The sequence below is a fragment of the Camelina sativa genome, chromosome 1 (genome assembly GCF_030686135.1).
Source record: "Camelina sativa cultivar CO46 ecotype springtype chromosome 1, ASM3068613v1".
Lineage (NCBI taxonomy): Eukaryota > Viridiplantae > Streptophyta > Magnoliopsida > Brassicales > Brassicaceae > Camelina > Camelina sativa.
The window spans coordinates 10,555,122-10,569,130 of record NC_141880.1 but is presented as its reverse complement, the minus strand read 5'-3'; the positions used below and the strand labels follow the sequence as shown (position 1 = coordinate 10,569,130).

Below are 14,009 nucleotides of genomic sequence, written 5' to 3'. Positions count from 1 at the left end.
GAACCAGTTCAAACGCAAGAGGGCCTTCACAATGTAAGGCAAGGTGGAGTAAGATAAACCACCAAGTCAACAAGTTTGTTGGGTGTTACTCACAAGCGATTACAAGAAGAAAGAGTGGAGAATCAGAAGATGATGTTGTGAGCATGGCGTATGAGTTTTACAAGAATGACATGAACAAGCCGTTTATGCTTGGACATTGTTGGAGAGAACTGAAGAATGATCAGAAATGGATCACATAACGACATGAAGAATGTAGCAATAAGCGGACTAAGCTTGCTTCTGAAGGAGATTTCTCAGCTCCTTCGAGTAATGGTGGAGACGAGATGAGGCCTCCGGGGGTTAAAGCTGCCTAGAAAAAAGGAAAGAAACCTGCAGTTAGTATTGATGTGGATGATGGTTTTGTCAGTAAGTTGGATAGGATAATAGCAATGACGGATCAAGAACAGGCGGCTAAAGAGAGGCACGGCAAAATGAGATTACTAGACAGCCTGCTTAACAAGAGGGAACTAACACCTGCTGAAGTCCTACTTAGAGACAAACTTGATCAAATGTTGACAAACATTTAGGTTTGAGAACTAACACCCATTTAAGTCTTGGTTATCAGGTTTTGTGTTTAACTATTGTTTAACAATTGTTTAACTATTGTTTAACTTGTGTTCTTCTTTTGTTTCAGGTTTTGGGATGACATATGAAGCTGTCTCGTTGCCATCTAAAGTGAAACATGTTGGTAGTCAAGCGAATGGAAGCTGTCTTTTTTTTGTATTGATGTGTTCTGTTTGGAACCCGTGAATGTGTTGGTTGTTTTTTAGTGCCATTCACGGGTGTCTCTTTTGTTTAAGTGTGGTCGGCTTTTGTTTGTTGAACGGACTGTTTGCAACCCGTGAATGTGTTTTGGGTTGTTGTATTTATGTTTGTAACCCGTGAATGGGTATTGATTGTGTTTGTAAGGTCTATATATTGAAGGTTCATGTTCAATTTCATTTGCGACTTCATCCGCTTCTGATCATTTCTTCTTTTCATTTCTTCCTCCTTAAAACAAAACAAACATTTATCTTATCATCCGCTTCTGATCATTTATCTTATCATTTCTTCTTCTCATTTCTTGTTCTCATTTCTTCTTCTCATTTCTTGTTCTCATTTCTTCTTGTTAAATACTTAAAACCATTTCAATTAAGAAAACTCAATATTTCCATTACCAAACTAACATGTTTCCATAAACCTTAAAAAAAAAACCCAACTTCCAATAAGCCTCACAACTAAACCAATTTGAATAATAATGTCTAATTGGAGTTTTGATCATGAAATTGATCAAATGGTAGAGGAGGAAGTTGATAGTATAGAGGAAGGGATTCAGTACAACTACACTCAAGAGGAAGAACCACCAGTTCCAATATTCCGAAGAGTGCACATATATAGAGACCGCGAAGAAGGCCACACTCGGCTATGGAATGATTATTTTGGTGAGAATCCGACTTACACTCCCGTTATGTTCTGCAGTCGCTTTAGAATGAACAAACCATTGTTCGAACGCATAGTCAGTACTATTGAGAATGGAGTCCCGTACTTCAGACAAAGACGAGATGCTACTGGAAGGCTCGGTCTCTTTGCACTTCAAAAATGTTCTGCAGTTATCTGTATGATGGCATACGGATGTTCGACAGATGCGGTGGATGAATATTTACGACTAGCTGAAACAACCGCACACAAATGCCTTGAAAAATTTGTAGACGGAGTTATCCATCTATTTGGAGACGTCTATCTCAGACAACCTACAAAGGAAGACCTCCAAAGATTACTGAATATTAGTGAACATCGCGGTTTCCCCGGAATGGTGGGGAGCATAGATTGTATGTCTTGGGAGTGGAATAATTGTCCAACTGCATGGAAAGAACAATATTCATGTGGATCTGGAAAACCGACAATCGTACTAGAGGTAGTGGCATCCCAAGATTTATGGATTTGGCACGCATTTTTCGGACCACCGGGTACGTTAAATGATATCAATGTTTTGGACCGCTCACCGGTGTTTGATGATATCTTAGAGGGCCGAGCTCCAAGAGTTTCATACGTTGTCAATGGACACCAATACGAAATGGCGTACTACCTCACTGACGGTATCTATGCCAAATGGGCAACTTTCATCCAATCAATTACACTACCACGTGGCCGAAAAGCAAAACTCTTTGCTCAATGTCAAGAAGCATGCCGTAAAGATGTGGAGCGTGCCTTTGGAGTCTTGCAAGCTCGATTTTCAATTGTGAAGAATCCCACACTTTTTCGGGTTAAAGGAAAAATAGGAAAAATAATGAGAGCATGTATCATCATGCATAACATGATAGTGGAAGACGAACGACATGAATACAATTTCTACTATCCAACGGAGTTCCATCACGGCGAAGGAAGCGGAACTTCTCATGTTGATCTATCGTATTCTACAAATAGATAGACAAACAAATCTACATAATTTGATGGGCATTCAAAATGATGTTCATGATCCACAAATGAATGATCGTTTGAAAAAAGACTTGATGCATATTTGGCAATAATTTGGTGCAACCCATCAATAAATCTTCTTCCGAATTATGTATAATATGTTTAATATTTCTTATTTTAAATTTATGTTTAATATTCCTAAATTTGTAATATTTTCTTATTTTATATTTTATGTAAAAATATATTATTTAAATGATTGAGCAACCTAAGTGAGTTTCTCTATTGGAGGATTGATTTTGTTTAAGTTTCTTAGTGAGTTGCTTTAATTAGTTTTGTATTAATTATATAATTAATTAAGATTTGAGCAAACCAAGTGGCAACCCAAGTGGGTTATTTGAGTGGAGATGGTCTAATTAACGCACCGATTGGTAACAACTGTTACTCATGGTTGTATATGTTTTGCCTTTAGAGACTTTTGTTGTAGAAACTTTAACTGTTAAAACTTTAACATTGACGGTTTTTTTTTATTCTATATTTTTCATAAATATAAATTGTGCAAAAAATAAATGTATGTGGAAACATAATAAATTTTATCAAAACTAAAAATTTAGAAAATACAAACTCATTAAAAATGAATAGATAAATATTTTTAACAAATAAAAAATATAAAGATATGACATAATTGATTATGAGTTATAATGGTTGTTGATGCAAAAATAATTATGAAAAATGGATCTCAAAATAACAGAAATAGAAAATTTATTTTTAATGAATCAAAATGTATTTGTGATAAATTATTCATAGATTGAAAAAGAGTGTTCAATCACCATGGAAAATAAGAAAAAGAAAAAATAACTACAAATTTTATTCTTATTTATTTTTTACAGCCAGAAAAGTCTCACATTTGTGACTTTAAAAATTTGTACGTCTAAACTATAAAAGTGGGCAGTTAGACTTTAAAGGCGGTTAAAAATAATAAAGCAATAAAAGCATGATTAGTAAAATTTTGGCTTTTAAGATTTTAAATTAATTTTAAAGCTTTTAAAGTCTCTCCCAATCAGAGCCTAAATTTTTGATTTTTGAGATTTAAAAAAAATTAAGAAAAACTTGATTTTTAAAGAAAATTAGCAAGAATAATAGTAAACCATGAAATAATCTATAATTAATGATCATAAAAGATTTCTATATATAGTTTTAACTGTGCATTGATTCAAATATTTTTGGAAATATGAACAAATGATGAAGATGAGAGGTGAATGTTTAATACAATAGTTGATATGTTTGAAATTTAATTAAAAATAAATAATTTTGTTAACAGATTAGTTGAGAGAGAAAATTTTAATATTTTCTTTTAAAAATTGAATAATTGAAATCTAACTGACGTTGATTTTCATTTCAATTCTTTTCTTTTCAAAATTGTCGTTTATAATTGTAATTAAACACTTTCTATGTCAATGGAATAGAAGAATTATTAATTTTGAATATTCTACCAAATGTAATTCTTTATTATAGAAAAACGGAACTGAACACTGATTTTTTTTAAAATATTTGAAAATAATATTTTTTCATTAAAATTAACAATATAATATAAGTAAATATGATATTTGAACATTAAAAAAAATATATATATATGTATAAATTTTCAAAAAGAATTTTTGTTTTAACCGAAAACACCTACAAAGCATCCTATTTACTTTCATTTATTTTTTCATGATCTTGTTTTAAAAACTAAATTAAAGTTTAGGATTTTCTCTTTTCTGACTAACCAATGACTTTTAAAAGAAATTACATTTTGAACTTTCCTTCATAAGAAAAATTTGGAAAATGTAAATGAAGTAGAGGATTAGATAACAAAAAGTAAATAAGGTCACGTTCACATGTGAATAAATGGGAGGGAATATAATCTCAAATAATTTAATTGAGAGAATACTTTCAAAGAAACAATAAGATAAAGAAACTTTGAAAGATATGGTACCACGTCAAATATAAATATCGAGTTCTTCTCTCATTTTCTTGCAACATTCGTCCATAAAACAAACATAACCAAAATAGTTAAAAAGAAAAAGAGAGAAATCAATATGGAGGCAATCCAAAGTGTAATGGAAAACTTCCTAGGGTCAATTGGTTTTCCAATCATTGGAGAAACTATTGAGTTCATGAAGCCTCATGACGCTCTTCAATATTCAAATTTCCTCAAGAAGAGAATCCTCAGGTTCGCTTATTTTTATTTTAGCATGCATGTTAAGAAATGGTTTCTTACTTACTTAAGTTACTTTGTTATTTTTTTTTGTAAAATAAATATAGACATGGACCACTTTTTCGAACAAGCTTATTTGGAGGCAAAGTTATAATCTCAACGGATAATGAACTGAATATGGAGATGGCAAAGACAAATCGTATTCCTGATATCACAAAGAGCTTAGCATGACTATTTGGAGAAGATAACAATTTATTTTTGCAGAGCACAGAGTCCCATAAACATGCGAGGAACTTGACACTCCAACTATTGGGTTCACAAGGTTTAAAATTGAGGATATTGGAAGATATCGATATCCTGGCTCGTACATACATGAGTGAAGAAGCTAGGAATGGAACTCTTGACGTTAAGGAAACAGCAAGCAAGGTAAAAAATAATTGATTGACTTTATGATGTCTTTATCTCTTGACAATATTAGCTAAAGTAGATAAGATATATAGGATACATGATCATCTCACAAGTATTTGTATTATTAACCGTTACAGATCATAATTGAGTGCCTTGGAAAGAAAGTTATGGGCAATATGGAACCAGAGGCGGCAAAAAAACTCGCACTTTGTTGGAGATATTTTCCAAGTGGTTGGTTTCGGCTTCCTTTCAATATTCCTGGGATGGGTATCTATAATATGATGAATGCAAGTAATGAGTGCTCTTATATATATATATATATATACATATACATATGGTTATAATATATATATATATATATAAATATACATATGGTTATAATTGTAACATCCGCGAACCGAAATCCCGGTTTAGGGATTGCATCGGTCGATGCAAGGTTGTTTTTCTGTGGACGAGTTTAAGTGAAACGCTGCGTTTTGGGTTAGAGAAAACCCTTAAGTCGTGTTTCTGTCTCATTCGACGAGTTTAGCCGTTTTCAGAGAGAAAAGAAGAGAGAAAAAGAGTTCTAAGTGTTCTTGGTGAGTTTTTGGGAGACTGGAGGCATTTCTGTAGAGATCTGTAGCTGAGATCGTTGTAGGAGCTTCCTAGGAGCGTGTTCTTGCTTGTTGAGGTTCAGATTCGTCTGTGGCAAAAGTAAGTGCATGAACATGGCTTATCTAAGATGGAGATTCCTCTGATCTGTTTGTTTATGTGTTGTTAGGCTTGTTAGAATGTTGTTTGAGGCGTTAGGAAGCTTTCTTGTGGCTGAGGATCGAGTCTTGTGGTTGCAGGAACGAAAATCCGGCGAGAAGCTTCGGAGAAAACGATGCTCGGTATGTGCATCGGTCGATACACTATGTGCGTCGGTCGATGCTAGTGCGAGGACGGCGCGGATTGACCTATGAGCATCGGTCGATGCCATGTGGAGGCGTCAGTCAATGCGATTAGGGTTTCCGCGTGATGTCGAGTATGCGTTGGTCGATGCAAGTGGAAGCATCGGTCGATGCAAGTGAACCTTGTGTCGACCGATGCATATCCAGTGTCGGTCGATGTCGATCCCTGGTGGTGTCGGTCGATGTCGATCCCTGGTGGTGTCGGTCGATGCAAGCTTTGTGTCTGTCGATGCAGAGTCTGGTTTGTTATTGATTGTTGTTTGATGGTTAGAATATCTCTATTGCTTGTGTGTATAGCCCAGTAGATGGGAGGATTGCATTACTGGGTGTTTATAAAATACTCATGCTTTGCAATTTGTGTTTGTGGTGCAGGTAAAAGCAAAGTGTGATCGTGGAATCAAGGCAATGAAGAGGAGGATGCTTTAGGGACTCGATTGGATGTTGTCTGAGTATGCTAGGTTGCTAGAGTTGGGTCTGTAGAACATTGCTAGGTTGCCGGTTCTATGCCTTTTGTTATTTGATTATGGATTATTGGAATATCTGAAATAATGGTTGATGTTGTTATTTCCGCTGTTGAATGTGGTTGTGGTTAGGTGGCTAGTGGGCATGGGACCACTAGCTGAAGTTATTTATTATTATTATTATTATATTTATTATTTATTATTTTTTTAAAAAACGGGTCACGTCGTTTCAATAATGAAAGCCATGATATTTATGTTTCATGGCAGGCAAGAAAAACGATGAAGGAGTTACTAAAAGAAGAAGTGTTGAAGAAGAGATCATCAAGAGAGGAATTCGAGGTATTTTTTAAGATCATATTTGGAGAAAACAAAGGAGGAAAGGAAAGAATGAGTATGGATCATGTGATCGAGTACATATATACTTTCTTTGTGATTGCTAATGAAACAACACCACGAATTCTCGCGGCTACAATAAAACTCATAAGCGAAAATTCTGAAGTCATGCAAGAGCTTCAAAGAGAGCATGCAAGAATTGTTGGAGATAAGACTGCCAAGCAGGCCAGCCTAACATGGGAAGACTATAAGTCCATGACTTTCACCAATATGGTAAGTATGTTCCAAAATCATGTATAAAGTGATAAGACAATTTAAAATCATGTACATTTTAGTAGCTCACACACACACATGTACGGTACTTGGTTTCAGGTGATTAATGAGTCTCTTAGGATCTCAACCGCAGTACCTGTAATACTTAGGAAACCTGATCATGACATCAAAGTAGGTGATTATACAATTCCAGCGGGTTGGAACTTCATGGGCTATCCAAGTGTCCATTTTAATCCAGAAAAGTACGACGATCCTCTAGTATTTAATCCATGGCGTTGGAAGGTGATTCAAATATGATCTTCATCATTAACTATTTTCTCCCTAATTCACTAATCAAATTCAATTTTTTCACATGTATCTAACTTTATTAACAGGGAAAAGATGTGGACGCAATACTCTCGAAGAATTATGTTCCGTTTGGTGCTGGTCCTAGACTCTGTGTAGGAGCTTATTTTGCTAAGCTGCTGATGGCTATATTTATCCACCATTTGTGTAGATATAGGTCTACTTTTATTTCCTAATGACTCTAAATTTATATATTTTGTAATTATGTCAAACTCATTACTTGCATTTATTTGGTTTGTAGGTGGTCAATGAAGGCAGACATCACAATAACTCGAAGCTATATGCTTATGTTTCCTCGGGGATGTGATGTTCAAATCTCTGAAGAGAATAAAGTATAAAATGTATTAGAGTTGTTATATTTCTTTGGTGATCGTTGGGTTATAATAAGATAATAAAATAATGGTTATACATATATATATATGGATATGTAATTTGCTTTCCAAAAAATAATATATACAATAATAAAATAATAGTTTATATATATAGTAGATTAAGTTCGCCTAATTTACGTGGGTATAAAAAATATGTGAAATTTTAAATATTTTTTCAAATTTTTATTTTATATTCTATTTGATAATTTTACATAACCTAAATTGTTGTTATAAAATTCATGGTTGTGAATTGATCACATGGTTCTATGCTGCCTCTACCACTAATACCATCGCCATTAGAATCCTTATGACATACTAGGCTGTACATAGTTTCCGCTGGGTAGCCGGAGGGAGATAGATCAGAGAAATCAAAATCAAAATCTCAGTACAATTGACTTTTACGAGAATCAGGCAGAGATATCAAAGTGTGAGAATACTTTTTTCTTCTTAAGTTTGGATTTTGATTGTTTTTTTAGATGATAATAATGAGAATAAATATATGTTTCTTCTTATGATTTGGTGTCGTTGATGTTGTATACATATATGAGAGTATGATCAAATTAGATTTTGAGATTTTTTTTTTAAAAGTAAAGAAAGAAAAACCTAACCTATTCTATTGTTTTTAAACTTATATCCATTTTTATGTCAATTCCAGCTTACATGGATTCCGAAAACATCCCATTTTCCACTAGTGTTAAAATATACGAGATAAGAGAGAATATAGAGAGGGGTTTGAGAAGCCTTGGCTATCTAGGTATCAAAGATGACATTTTAGGATGTGTACGGAGGGACACTTTTACAAAAGCAACTAAGAGAAAAATGAAGGAAAGGGGAATTAATATCTCCATAGTTGTTCCTCCTACGCGTAAGAAGAGACCGAATGAGAGCTATGTAGATGTCTGGATCAATGAAAAAATGCTTATTTTCAATGAACGGTGTATTGAGCATAAAAATAGTCCATTTACTACTTATTTCTCATGACATATGAAAAGCTTTGATAGTGAAGAGATTGGTCATAGATGGGTACAATGTGCTTCTGGCTCATAGTCCAAACGCTTCTGATGAACTGACCGAAAACTTCTACATGAAGAATCAATTGGGATGCTCTAATTCTCCATGGTGAAGGTAATTCATCCAAAGAACTAGTTAGCAAGAATAATAACCCATGAAATAATCGAATTTGATAATCTACAACCCATGAATTAATGCTATATTATCTAAAAATCCATTACAAATTTCTTATTTATTGTGATAAAAAAAATAACTATTGTGTAAAAATAATTTAATACCTCAAAAGAGTTAAAAATTGTATATTTAAAAAGTACTTAATTGTTTCAAAAGGTTTTGTTTTCAATTTTTGATCTCATGTTTATATATTTTTAGTCATAACATCTCTCTTATACCATAATCGATAATTCTTTACCTAATTCAACTAAATCAATCAAACCAAAAAAAAAAAAAGTGAACCAAATTCAAAACTTAGTAATTTTGTTTTTGTCGAAAGAAACGACCAAACATATGTTAGGTTTTTCTTTCCATAACTAAGATCATAACAACACTATTCGACCCAAATCAATGTCACAATTCTTTATGAAACTTATTGATCATCTAAATCTTGGTACATCATCACTTTAGTCGAATACTGACATTGATTTGGGCAGAGATATCAAAGTGTGAGATGGAGAGAGAGAGAGTGTTTTGGATTTTGATTGTTTTCTTTTCTGATATTAGTATAGGACATTCGGAAAGGGTTAAATTGGAAATATCAATATTTGTTCGTATGTTTTGGTGTCGTCTTCTAGGCTATTTGTTCACCTACATGAGGAATGAGGAGAGTCTAATCAAATTTTTGATTTTTGAGATTAGAAAAAAAAAACCATGAAATAATCTATAATTAGCAAGAATACTAATAACCCATGAAATAATCTATAATTTATGATCATACAAGATTTTTATATATGGTTTTAACTATGCATTGATTCATATATTTTTGAAATATGAACAAATGATGAAGATGAGAGGTGAATGTTTAATAAAATAGTTGATATGTTTGAAATTTAATTAAAGAAATTAATTTTGTTAAGAGATTAGTCGAGAGAGAAAATTTTAATATTTTCTTTTAAAAATTGATAATTGAAATCTAACTGACGTTGATTTTCATTTCAATTCTTTTGTTTTTGAAATTGTCGTTTATAATCCTACTATATTAATTGGGAAGTAAAAATATGAAACTAATCTTAAAATGTGTAAAAAATTACATTCAATTGCCATTAGGAAAACTGAATTAAGATTAGTTAATTAATTGAATAAAGATAATTAATTAAAAAATCAAAAACGCTGACAGATCAAATATAAAAAAATCTTGAAAAATAAAAAAGTATATTTTCTCTCTCTAAAAATCATGGACAAAAATTACTAAATGTTTTTTAAAAAAAATATAACCAATCAGAATTTCAAAAACTAAGATTTTATATCCAAGTACAAAATAAAATTAATTTTAATAGCTAAATTTTGAAGATTTTGTTAAGATTTCAAATTATGATTCCCCTATCATCTTTATTTTATTTACAAATTGTTTGGAATTTTCATATAATACTTATGATTAATAAAATACAGATTTGTTTCTGCATATGTTGTGATTTGAATTTAAAACTAAGATATATTACTCAATCTATAAAAAATGTGTGTTTTAATTTCCACATTGGCGGGTTGGTAAAACTAAATTTATATAGATGATAAATTAATAATTTTTATTTGTTCACAATTATAATATTAAATTTTTACTTTATATTTTACAAAATAATGATGCAAATACAATAAACAAACAATATAAAACTGTAATATACGTCAATAATAAAATACTATAGAATTCTAAAATAATTAGTATTCAAAAAGACTAATAGATTTATAGAACAATTATAAATAAATATTATCTCAAACAAAATAACTTTAAAAAAATATATAACAATAATTTTTATAATTATATTAGATTTTTTTTTTAAATGTTGACCCGTGCTTTAAGCACGAGATATCTCCTAGTTGTAATTAAACACTTTCTATGTCACTGGAATAGAAGAATTATTAATTTTGAATATTCTACAAAATGTACTTCTTTTATTATAGAAAAACAGAACTGAACACTGATTTCTTAAAAAATATTAGAAATTATTTTTTTCATTAAAATTAACAATATAATATAAGTAAATATGATATTTAAAAATTAAAAATAATATATATATATATATATATATGTATAAATTTCAAAAAGAAAATTTGTTTTAACCGAATACACCTATAAAGCATCCTATTTACTTGCATTTATTTTTTCTTGATCTTGTTTTAAAAACTAAATTAAAGTTTAGGATTTTCTCTTTTCTGCTAACCAATGCCTTTTAAAAGAACTTACCTTTTGAACTTTTCTTTATGAGAAAAATTTGGAAAATGTAAATGAGGTCACATTCACTTGTGAATAAATGGGAGGGAATATAATCTCAAATAATTTAATTGAGAGAATACTTTCAAATAAACAATAAGATAAAGAAACTTTGAAAACCAAAAAGAAACTTTGAAAGGTATGGTACCACTACAAATATAAATATCGAGTTCTTCTCTCATTTTCTTGCAACATTCATCCATAAAACAAACATAACCAAAATAGTGAAAAAAAAAGAGAGAGAAATTAATATGGAGGCCATTTATAAGCTATGGATTGTGATAGTTTCACTCATAGTGGTGAAGCTATGCCATTTGATCTATCAATGGAGCAATCCAAAGTGTAATGGAAAACTTCCTCCAGGGTCGATGGGTTTTCCAATCATTGGAGAAACTATTGAGTTCATGAAGCCTCATGATGCTCTTCAATATTCAAATTTCCTCAAGAAGAGAATCCTCAGGTTCGCTTATTTTTATTTTAGCATGCATGTTAAGAAATGGTTTCTTACTTACTTAAGTTACTTTGTTAATTTTTCTGTAAAATAAATATAGACATGGACCACTTTTTCGAACAAGCTTATTTGGAGGCAAAGTTATAATCTCAACGGATAATGAACTGAATATGGAGATGGCAAAGACAAATCGTATTCCCGGTATCACAAAGAGCTTAGCACGACTATTTGGAGAAGATAACAATTTATTTTTGCAAAGCACAGAGTCCCATAAACATGCGAGGAACTTGACATTCCAACTATTGGGTTCACAAGGTTTAAAATTGAGGATATTGGAAGATATCGATATCCTGGCTCGTACATACATGAGTGAAGAAGCTAGGAATGGAACTCTTGACGTTAAGGAAACAGCAAGCAAGGTAAAAAATAATTGATTGACTTTATGATGTCTTTATCTCTTGACAATATTAGCTAAAGTAGATAAGATATATATGATACATGATCATCTCACAAGTATTTGTATTATTAACCGTTACAGATCATAATTGAGTGCCTTGGAAAGAAAGTTATGGGCAATATGGAACCAGAGGCGGCAAAAAAACTCGCACTTTGTTGGAGATATTTTCCAAGTGGTTGGTTTCGGCTTCCTTTCAAAATTCCTGGGATGGGTATCTATAATATGATGAAGGCAAGTAATGAGTGCTCTTACCAATAATATATATATATATATATATATATATATATACATATGGTTATAATGAAAGCCATGATATTTATGTTTCATGGTAGGCAAGAAAAACGATGAAGAAGTTATTAAAAGAAGAAGTGTTGAAGAAGAGAGCATCGGGAGAGGAGTTCGGGGAATTCTTTAAGATCATATTTGGAGAAAACAAAGGAGGAAAGGAAAGAATGAGTATGGATAATGTGATCGAGTACATATATACTTTCTTTGTGATTGCTAATGAAACAACACCACGAATTCTCGCGACTACAATAAAACTCATAAGCGAAAATTCTGAAGTCATGCAAGAGCTTCAAAGAGAGCATGCAAGAATTGTTGGAGATAAGACTGCCAAGCAGGCCAGCCTAACATGGGAAGACTATAAGTCCATGACTTTCACCAATATGGTAAGTATGTTCCAAAATCATGTATAAAGTGATAAGACAATTTAAAATCATGTACATTTTAGTAGCTCACACACACACATGTACGGTACTTGGTTTCAGGTGATTAATGAGTCTCTTAGGATCTCAACCACAATACCTGTAATACTTAGGAAACCTGATCATGACATCAAAGTAGGTGATTATACAATTCCAGCGGGTTGGAACTTCATGGGCTATCCAAGTGTCCATTTTAATCCAGAAAAGTACGAGGATCCTTTAGTATTTAATCCATGGCGTTGGAAGGTGATTCAAATATGATCTTCATCATTAACTATTTTCTCCCTAATTCACTAATCAAATTCAATTTTTTCACATGTATCTAACTTTATTAACAGGGAAAAGATGTGGACGCAATACTCTCGAAGAATTACGTTCCGTTTGGTGCTGGTCCTAGACTCTGTGTAGGAGCTTATTTTGCTAAGCTGCTGATGGCTATATTTATCCACCATTTGTGTAGATATAGGTCTACTTTTATTTCCTAATGACTCTAAATTTATATATTTTGTAATTATGTCAAACTCATTACTTGCATTTATTTGGTTTGTAGGTGGTCAATGAAGGCAGACATCACAATAACTCGAAGCTATATGCTTATGTTTCCTCGGGGATGTGATGTTCAAATCTCTGAAGAGAATAAAGTATAAAATGTATTAGAGTTGTTATATTTCTTTGGTGATCGTTGGGTTATAATAAGATAATAAAATAATGGTTATACATATATATATGGATATGTAATTTGCTTTCCAAAAAATAATATATACAATAATAAAATAATAGTTTATATATATAGTAGATTAAGTTCGCCTAATTTACGTGGGTATAAAAAATATGTGAAATTTTAAATATTTTTTCAAATTTTTATTTTATATTCTATTTGATAATTTTACATAACCTAAATTGTTGTATAAAATTCATGGTTGTGAATTGATCACATGGTTCTATGCTGCCTCTACCACTAATACCATCGCCATTAGAATCCTTATGACATACTAGGCTGAGATATAGTTTCCGCCGGGTAGCCGGAGGGAGATAGATCAGAGAAATCAAAATCAAAATCTCAGTACAATTGACTTTTACGAGAATTAGGCAGAGATATCAAAGTGTGAGAATACTTTTTTCTTCTTAAGTTTGGATTTTGATTGTTTTTTTAGATGATAATAATGAGAATAAATATATGTTTCTTCTTATGATTTGGTGTCGTTGAT

General features: G+C 31.8%; 1 protein-coding gene and 1 pseudogene across 2 annotated transcripts; both read left to right on the top strand.

Moving 5' to 3' along the window:
• The first annotated feature begins 1,276 nt into the window (after positions 1 to 1,276).
• Positions 1,277 to 7,870, top strand: LOC104787978 (cytochrome P450 708A2-like; annotated as a pseudogene). The gene is made up of 9 exons (XR_015596856.1): positions 1,277 to 2,222; positions 2,340 to 2,427; positions 4,489 to 4,645; positions 4,738 to 5,056; positions 5,176 to 5,336; positions 6,674 to 7,037; positions 7,137 to 7,319; positions 7,412 to 7,539; positions 7,624 to 7,870. The product of XR_015596856.1 is annotated as a cytochrome P450 708A2-like (transcript).
• A 3,389-nt stretch (positions 7,871 to 11,259) lies between these two features.
• On the top strand, positions 11,260 to 13,589 carry LOC104787968 (cytochrome P450 708A2-like). Its single transcript, XM_010513637.3, has 7 exons — positions 11,260 to 11,646; positions 11,738 to 12,056; positions 12,176 to 12,325; positions 12,427 to 12,765; positions 12,865 to 13,047; positions 13,140 to 13,267; positions 13,352 to 13,589. Exons 1-7 carry the CDS (start codon positions 11,438 to 11,440, stop codon positions 13,446 to 13,448), a joined length of 1,425 nt encoding a protein of 474 aa, XP_010511939.2. The 5' UTR covers positions 11,260 to 11,437; the 3' UTR covers positions 13,449 to 13,589.
• The last annotated feature ends 420 nt before the right edge of the window (positions 13,590 to 14,009 follow it).

Excerpts from the sequence above, each read along its gene's own strand:
- LOC104787968 (XM_010513637.3), top strand. The coding sequence starts at position 11,438 with ATGGAGGCCATTTATAAGCTATGGATTGTGATAGTTTCACTCATAGTG. Across the intron at positions 12,766-12,864 it reads CCATGACTTTCACCAATATG|GTGATTAATGAGTCTCTTAG; the intron begins GTAAGTATGTTC and ends ACTTGGTTTCAG. Across the intron at positions 13,048-13,139 it reads TTAATCCATGGCGTTGGAAG|GGAAAAGATGTGGACGCAAT; the intron begins GTGATTCAAATA and ends CTTTATTAACAG.